Source organism: Cebus imitator, unplaced genomic scaffold (genome assembly GCF_001604975.1).
Source record: "Cebus imitator isolate Cc_AM_T3 unplaced genomic scaffold, Cebus_imitator-1.0 Scaffold128, whole genome shotgun sequence".
Taxonomy (NCBI): domain Eukaryota; kingdom Metazoa; phylum Chordata; class Mammalia; order Primates; family Cebidae; genus Cebus; species Cebus imitator.
The window spans coordinates 4767408-4776309 of NW_016107443.1; the positions used below are offsets into that span (position 1 = coordinate 4767408).

General features: G+C 37.8%; 1 protein-coding gene across 1 annotated transcript in view; it reads left to right on the top strand.

The window, feature by feature from the left end:
• The window catches only part of PHEX (phosphate regulating endopeptidase homolog X-linked), a 218083-nt gene that overhangs the window by 54572 nt on the left and 154609 nt on the right, over positions 1-8902 (top strand). The window contains exon 6 of the mRNA XM_017540697.2: positions 5884-5952. Coding sequence (XP_017396186.1) covers positions 5884-5952 — 69 coding nt within the window. The remainder of the gene's footprint in view (positions 1-5883; positions 5953-8902) is intronic.

Sequence of the window (8902 nt, forward strand, 5' to 3'; positions counted from 1 at the left end):
TTTTTGGAAGAGTTTGAGTAGAATTTGTATTACTTCTTTAAATGTTTTGTAGAATTTGGTAGTGAAGACATCAAGTCCTGGACTTTTCTTTCATGGGAACCATTTGTTATGGCCTCAGTCTTGTTACTAGGTATTAGTTTGCTGAGGTTTTCTACTTCTTCATGGTTCAATCTTGGTAGGTTGCCTATGTCCTGGAATTTATTAATTTCTTCTAGGTGTTCCAATTTGTTGGAATATAGTTATTCATAATAGTCTCTATAATTCTTTGTATTTCTGTGGTCTCAGTTGTTATGTCTTCTTTTTCATTTCGAATTTTGTGTCTTCTTTTATTCTTAGTCTAGATAAAGGTTTGTTGATTTTCAAAAAAACACAACTTTTTGTTTCATTGATTTTTTTTGTGTGTGTTTTTATAGTCTAAATTTTATTTATGTTCTAATGTTTATTATCTCTTCTAATTTTGGGTTTGGTTTGTTCTTATTTTTCTAGTTTCTTGGGTTGTTCATTAGATTGTTTATGAATCTTTATTTGAAGTCTTTCAACCTTTTTGATGTAGGCTTTTATTGCTATAAAATTACGTTTCAGTACATTTTTGGCTGTATTTCATAGATTTTAGTATGTTGTATTTTCATACTCATTTCTTTGAAGATTTTTTAAAATTTCATTTTAATTTTTTTCATTGACCCATTGGTTATTCAGGAGCATATTGCTTAATTTCCACATGTTTGGCTGGGTGCGGTGGCTTATGCCTATAATCCCAGCACTTTGGGAGGTTGAGGCGGGTGGATCACCTGAGGTCAGGAGTTAGAGACCAGCCTTACCAACATGGTGAAGTCTACTACAAATATAAAAATTAGCCTGGCATGGTGGTGGGTACCTGTAATCCCAGCTACTTGGGAGGCTGAGGTGGGAGAATTGCTTGATCTTGGGAGGTGGAGGTTGCAGTGAGCTGAGATCATGCCACTGCTCTCCAGCCTGGGCAACAAAGTGGGACTCTTATCTTAAAAAAAAAATGTTCCATGTGTTGTGTATTTTCCAAGTTCCTCTTATTATTGATTTCTGGTTTCATTGTGGTCAGAAAAGATAACTGACATGATTTCTACTTCTTTGAATTTGTGGAAACTTATTTTGTGGCTTAAAATATGATCTATTCTGGAGAATGTTCCATGTGGCAATAAGAAGAATATGTATTCAGCAATTGGGTGAAATGTTCTGTAAATGTCAGTTAGGCCTATTTGTCTTAGTGACTAGTTGAACTCTGAGGTTTCTTTGTTGATTGTCTAGATGATCTGTCCATTACTGAGAGTGGAGTGTTGAAGTTCCCTGTCATTATTGTGCTGCAGTCTCCCTCTCCCTTTAGATCTATTAATGTTTGCTTTATATACTTACGTGCTCCAGTGTTGGATGCATAGATATTTATAATTGCTATAGGTGATATATTGCTATTTCTTCATGAGGTCCTTGCCTTTTTTTCTGTTACTAAATGGTATCTTAAGCCTACGTTTGCTTTGACTCTAGCCAAATGTCAGAGCAGTCCCAGTCCAGATATAGGGGAGGTCCCAAAGAGGATATCCTGGCAGTGTGGAAAAACTGGCTAGGGGTTAGCATATAGGGGACCTGCGGAATGAACTTCCTATAGCATAATGCTGCTGAACAGCCACTCTGACTTGGTGTCTCCTATGGCCAAGTTATGGAGCAGAGTTTCCAGGACTGAGTATGGTAGTCCCACCTCCCTTCATCTCTTGCTGTCTTCAGGAATATACCTCCCTTCAGGCACTCATGATCCCTTCTGTGGGTTAAGGCATGGGCAGGTCTTCTGTCAAAGAACCCAAGATGGTGGGAAAGCTGGTTGTCCACCTTGATCTCACTTTTCCAGTGTAGAAACTATGAGTCAGGGAAAATTTCTGCATGCTTGCTGCTGGACAGATTAGTTAGAAGGGCATCATAGAGAATTTGATTCTCTTATATCTGCTTGGAGTTTTTTCACTTCTCTGTGGCCTCAGAGAAGTGAAATCATCCTTATATTTGAATTCTGGGTTATTGCTGATGAGAAGCTTACTGCTGTGTATGTGTTTTTAGTTTCTCATATATATATTGGAGAGGGGAGGGAAGCCAGCTTGTGTCTACGTCACCATTTTGAAATCTGAAGTCCAGACTCCATTTCCTACCTCATAATTTGTAAGATGTTTCTTTTTGTATTACTACTTTGTCTTCTAACTTGAGGTTTATTATAATTGGAATGCCAGTTGCAATTGGAGAAAAAATTTATATTTTCAGTTAAGTGTATTGGATTTCCTAAGAACATATTTTATTTTCTACTTACAATATTCAGATCAGTTGTAAATGTAAGGATTTAAAAAATCTCAAGTGACACAGTGTCCTGATGGCTTCATGAGAAAGTCTTTTTGCCTCAAGAGTTTGTATGTTTCTAATGAGATTTATTTGACTGACCTTATTCAGTTTGTTGGTTGGTGTGTTTAAAATGTTCCCTAGAAACCATAACAATCTGAAAGTTTATAAAAGGTCTGGTAACCTCACTTGAATTATTTAAACTTTTACAATAAGTGGCTTTAACTTTATTTCATGAGAGGGAAACTTAGGCTTTCTTGCTAATGTCCACACAGTTTACTTTCTTATGAGACTCGAGCTCAAAAGATTCTTCAAGTGGTCCAAATTTAATTGAAAGCCAAAGTGTCTTAATCATAATATTGTGTTTCATGATTGTGGCTTGCTTAATTTTTGGAAGAAACGGGCAGATTGGGAATTGCAGTAGGGCGAAACCAGGAAGGCTTGTGACTTCATTGTTTCAGGCCAATTAGGGAAGTTTGAACAAAGTGATTTGAGGATTTTAGCAGTATACACAGACAAGATGGATATTTTGAAAGTGCCTTTTTCCCCCCTGAAACGAGCTATGTTTTTCCTGGAATTTTTCATAATATCACTAACTCTTAATGTGGCCTTTGAAAAATTTGTTGTATATTAAGGGGAGCTTCATGGAAAACTACAATTGTATATGAATTAATGTATTTTAGAATAAATTAAGATTATGGTAAGGTGAAAAAGAAACTGGAGGAGATGGATCAAAACAATTTAAAGTCATATACACTAATGGTATGGGCATGTAGGGTTCAGTTTTTATTCAGATGTTACTAATTTTTAATTTGTTATTTAGATTTTGTGTCTTATTATTTTGGCTTAATGTTTAATGTGTGAATTAGAGCTTTAATTTGGAAAAATCTAGTGCTCTTGAGATCCATTTTATTTAGTCTTTAGTCAGTTACTGATATTCAGGAAAGAGGAAACCATAGATTTAGCGAAGGTGCTGGAAATTAAAAAAAAAATGTATTTAAGTTCTGGGGAAATTTTTTTTAAGTATCTTAAAATTTACATAAATTTATTTTTTTGTGATGTACATGTCTGAGTTTTGATAAATGCATAGTCATGTAATCATCACTGTAATCAAGAAATAGAGTAGTCTCATCACTCAGCCCCAGATACCTCATGTTATCGCTTTGCCAAGTTAAGCCTTCTCCTCATGCCCAAACCCTGTCAGCCATCACTTTGTTCTCTGTTCCTGTAAAGTATTTTTCAGGATGTAAGTAAAATTTACCCGTGTTGTATCAGTTTGTTCCCTTTTATTGTTGAGTAGTATTCCATTGTATACCATAGTTTATGCTTTCATTCATAGAGGACATTTGGGTTGTTTTCAGTTTTGGGTGATTATGAATAAAATTACATACAGGTTTTTGTGTGACTTTTAACATTTTTTCCTGGGTAAATACCTAGAAGTAGGGTTTCCAGATCAAAAGTAAAGGGAAAGTTAAATTTAAAAAAAAAGTACACAGGGGGCACAACAAGATGGACAAATACAATGTTTAACTTGATAAGAAAGTGTAAAATTGGTTCCCTTCCAAAGTGGCTGTGCGATTTTGCATTCCTTTTCCACATCTCCACTGGCAGTCATCAGATTTTTTTTTTTCCATTTTAACAGATCTATAGTAGTGTTTTATTGCTGGTTTAATTTGCATTTTCCTAATGACTAATGATGTTGGGCATATTTTCATGTGCTTATTTCTCTCTTCATATATCATTTGATGAAGTGTCTGTTAGAATTGTTTGCTCAATTTTAAATTGAGTTGTTTTCTCATGGTTGAGTTTTGAGGAATCTTTACGTATTCTAGATACATGTCTTTTATCATATATGTGATTTTCAGATATTTTCCCCATTCTGTGGCTTGTCTTCTTATTCTGTTTCTTTGAAGAGCAATTTTTTTCAATGTTGATAAAGTCTGATTTATTTTTTTCTTTAAGGATTGTGATTTTATTGTCATGTCTAAAAACTCTTAGTCTGATCCCAAGTAAGAGAAGTTTTTCCCAGTATTTTCTTGTAGAAATTTTATAGTTTTAGGTTTTACATTTAGGGCTATGATTCATTTTCAGTTAATTTTTGAATAAGGTGTGAGGTATGAGTAAAGGCTTATTTTGTTTTTGCTTATGGATGCCCAGTTTTTCTTTTCTTTCTTTGAGACAGAGTCACACTCTGTCACCCAGGCTAGAGTGCAGTGGCACCATCTCAGCTCACTGCAACCTTTGCCTCCTGGGTTCGAGCAATTCTCCTGCCTCAGCCTCCCAAGTAGCTAGAATTACAGGTACGTGACACCACACCTGGCTCATTTTTGTATTTTTAGTAGAGATAGGGTTTCACCATGTTGGCCAGGCTGGTCCTGAACTCCTGACCTCAAGCGATCTACCTGCCTTGGTCTCCCAAAGTGCTGGGATTACAGGCAGGAGCCACCGTACCTGGCCTGGATGTCCAGATTTTCTAACACGCTCTTTGGAAAGACTGTCTGCTTTCTTTTGTTTACCTTTAAGTTGCTGAAAGTTTTTATTTATTTATTTATTTATTTTTTGAGACAGAGTTTTGCTCTGTTGCCCAGGCTGGAGTGTGATGCCGGCTCACTGCAGCCTCCACCTCCTGGGTTCAAGCAATTCTCCTGTCTCAGCCTCCTGAGTAGCTGGGATTACAGGTGCACACCATCACACCTAGCTAAGTTTTGTATTTTTAGTAGAGATGGGGTTTCACCATGTTGGCTAGCCTGGTCTTGAATGCCTGACCTCAAGTGATCTGCCCGCCTTGGCCTCCCAAAGTGCTGGGATTACCGGTGTGAGCCACCGTACCTGGCGTAAGATGCTGAAAATTTTAATTCAAGAATTTATACTATACTTTTCTATCACCATAATTCTACTTAGTTGTCTGGTTATTATTTGTGTTTTTGTCAGTTATCCTAAACCTTCTAGAGAGGGTTCTAACATTTGCAAAGGTTTCTCAAAACAAAATTATTATTTGATTCCATTAAAATAAAAAAATCAATGCCATATGTTATTTTAGAGATAAGGAGTTAGAAAGTCTAATTCATCAACTCTATCTAGATTGGCATTTTGCAAAATACTGCAATGAGAAAAATACTCAATCTGGTGATAGGAGACAATGATTTTAGTCTGAGCTCTGCCCAACCATGTTACCTTGGGAAAGTCACATCAGTTATCTGGCTTTTGTTTCTCCTCCCATTGAATAAGTGGGGATAGCTAATAATCTCTAAGATCTATTCTAACTGAAATATCCTTGTTGCTATTCAGTGTTGAAAGGACCTCAAAAGGTTTAGAAAACATAAATTAGAAAAGCAGGGCCAGGTCTCTGATACTTTATTACATCTGTCATTGCCAAAGTGCCTATTTGCATGTAGTTCTGAGTGTGGTGAATTCTTTTTGTAATGGTGACATAAGTTCAAAATATGGCTGAGATGCAGATGATCTCATCACTCTTGTTAACATGGTGCTCAGGAATTTACAGTGCTAGCAGAATGCTTTCTGTTTTTGTTTTTACAGCTGGACCAAGCTACACTCTCCCTAGCTGTGAGGGAAGACTACCTTGATAACAGTACAGAAGCCAAGTCTGTAAGTTTTACTCATATTCAACTATGTGCCTTATCAAGGCTGCTGTCAGGTCCATCAGTTGTTCTAAGGTCACTGCTTCTTTACTGGAAATTAGCAGTGTGGCTATTCAATGACCATATTTCCAATGCAGGAATTATTTTATTCAGGCAGATAAATTCTACTCCCTGTCCTTCTAGAAGTCTGCACATCAAGGCTGTACAAGTCTCCATACTCAGTGCCCTTATTATCTAGCTTGGGAGACAGCATACCCAAATGAAGTAACAAAGAAATGAGCTTGCAGTCATTCATTCCTCAGAAGTGCAGAGAGCTCACTATCAATTGCAGAAATAAAGCGTCAGAAGGGATACCCAGGAGACAAATGGCTCCCACGTTGTACTCCTTTAAAATCACTTGGGAGGCTTCCATTAAATATTACTTCTTGGGTCACAGCCCTGGAGAGTCTGACTTAGTATACTTGAGGTAGGGTCTGAGAATCTATTTTTAACAGGTGCTCCAGGTTAATGGAGGTTTAGTAAGAATCAGAAAGGATCAATCAAGTTAGACTTTTGGGTTGGCATGGAAATATAGCAGTTTCCTAGATGTTGGAAAGAGCTGGTTCATTTCTGACAGATTCATTTTGGAAACTTTATTGAACTTCCAAAGGAGCCTCAGACCTAGGTCCCCTGGGTCTTTGCTGATACTAAATTCTATACATAGAAGACCCTGGAGGGAAGCTAGCTAAGATGCTAGGCAGCTTTCTTGCTGAGGATACTTATCAAAGAGGGTTGGCAAGTTTTCCTTCCTAAAAGTGGACAGAATGAACATTTGCTAACGTGGAGGGAGGGTATACCTCCGGTTTTGATGGAGTCTCAGCAAGTAGGCTCAAAATCATCTCCCCTGTAACCTATCAGTCAAGTCCTAGTGATTCCACCTTAAAAATATCTCTTGGTCCCTCTTTTCTATCTTGACTGCTATGGGTGAGATTCTTGTTAACTCCTTGCCTTGACTACAGCAAGTGGCCTTTTAACTGTTACTGCCTCTCCTTCATCACATTTCCTCCTTAGCTCCTTGACAAGTTCTGTTCTCAAAGCACTGCTCCCAGCATGCCTTTGCTCCCAAGACAGGGTCTAAAGTCTTTAGAGGGCTTTCAAGGCCTCCTCATGACTTTATCCCAAGTAATCTTTCCTATCTCATCTAGTTTTTTTCTTCCCCCAACAAAAGCAGTTTGCCCACTGTATTAGTTCGTTCTCATTTTCCTAATAAAAACATACTTGAGACTGGGTAATTTATAAAGAAAAGAAGTTTAATTGACTCACACTTTCACATAGCTGGGGAGGCCTTCAAAGTCACGTCTTACGTGGTGGCACACAAGAGAGCTTTTGCAGGGGATCTTCCATTTATAAAACCATCAGATCTCATGAGACTTATTCACTACCATGAAAACAGTATAGAGGAAACCACCCCCATGATTCAGTGATGTCCACTTGGCCCTACCCTTGACATGTGGGAATTATTACAATTCAAGGTGAGATTTGAGAGGGGACACAGCCAAACTGTATCACCCACCTCACAGGATTTTCACTGTGTCTGAACCAGTCTCCCTCAAAGGCTATGTCCCCAATTTCTCCAGGCAAGATTTTATCTCCAGCTCTTGAGTTTCTAAGCAGGTAGCAGCTTGATTAAGGATGTTACTTTGATGTCTTTAATGTTATAGTTATTAATTATATGTTTATCTTCCTCACTGGATCATGTACTGTTTGGGAACCAGACATAGCATTTTTTTTTTTTTTTTTTTTTTTTTTTTGGAGACAGATTTTTTTTTTTTTTTTTTTTTTTTGTCTGTACCACCATCTCCTAACATATGCACAGAGGGCCTATCAAGCCACCTTGCACATTTGAGTAAGTACTCAATAAATACGTGTTTTTAAAAAAATTTTTTAGATAGTGTCTTGCTGTGTTGCCCAGGCTGGAGTGCAGTGGCATGATCTTGACTCACTGCAACCTCTGCCTCCTGGGTTCAAGCGATTCTCCCACCTCAGCCTCCCAAGTAGCTGCAATTACAGGCGTGTGCCACCACGCTGGGCTTATTTTTGTATTTTTAGTAGAGACAGGTTTTCACCTTGTTGGCCAGGCTGGTCTCAAACTCCTGGCCTCAAGTGATCCGCCCACCTCTGCCTCCCAAAGTGTTGGAGTTACAAGCGTGAGCCCCCATGCCTGGTCAATAAATACGTTTTGAATTGAACTGGGAATAGCAAAATATTATTTCTATTTAAGACTATTTTTAAAGCTTGCTTACTGATCGATCAAAGATTTATTAAAGGCCTGCTGTATGCTAAGCACCATACAGGTCCTGAGGTCACACACATAGTAAGAATAGCTTACAGAGTCAAGATACACATTAGTAAGTCTTATTCCCAAAGCATGAGAAGGAGGTCATTTAATACCTGGTGTGTTGAGATCTCACAAATACATCTGAAATGAGAGGTGGGCCTAATGCAATTCTTTAATTCCCATGTAGTAAGGTCACCCCCACCCCATGCAGTGACATATGAGTAGCTCCAAAATGGGTTTATGAATATGTAGGAAGGAAATTCTATATTTGCTATTTGTTGGGTTTCTCATTATCATTCCTCTCTTTTCTCCTTTTATTTATTTATTTTTTTCCTGAGCTAGGGAACAGAACTTTGTGAAAACTAAAAAACTGAAAAGACACAGGGCTGCTGCCACTGGTCTTTTATTTCTTAGTGTGAAGGTGGGTAAATTGAGTTGCAGGAGAATAAATCACACCTCCCACCGTTCTGTATGGATCAGACCTCCTGCTTTTAGAAACAGTTCTTTCCCATTATTTTATTAAAGCCTCATTTGTCTGGGAAAAGGACATCTGACCTTAACTTTCTATTCTTGTCTCATTTGGAGTTATTTCATGTATCCATAATATCGTCAGTTGCCAGCAAACTAGTTCTCTTTTTTT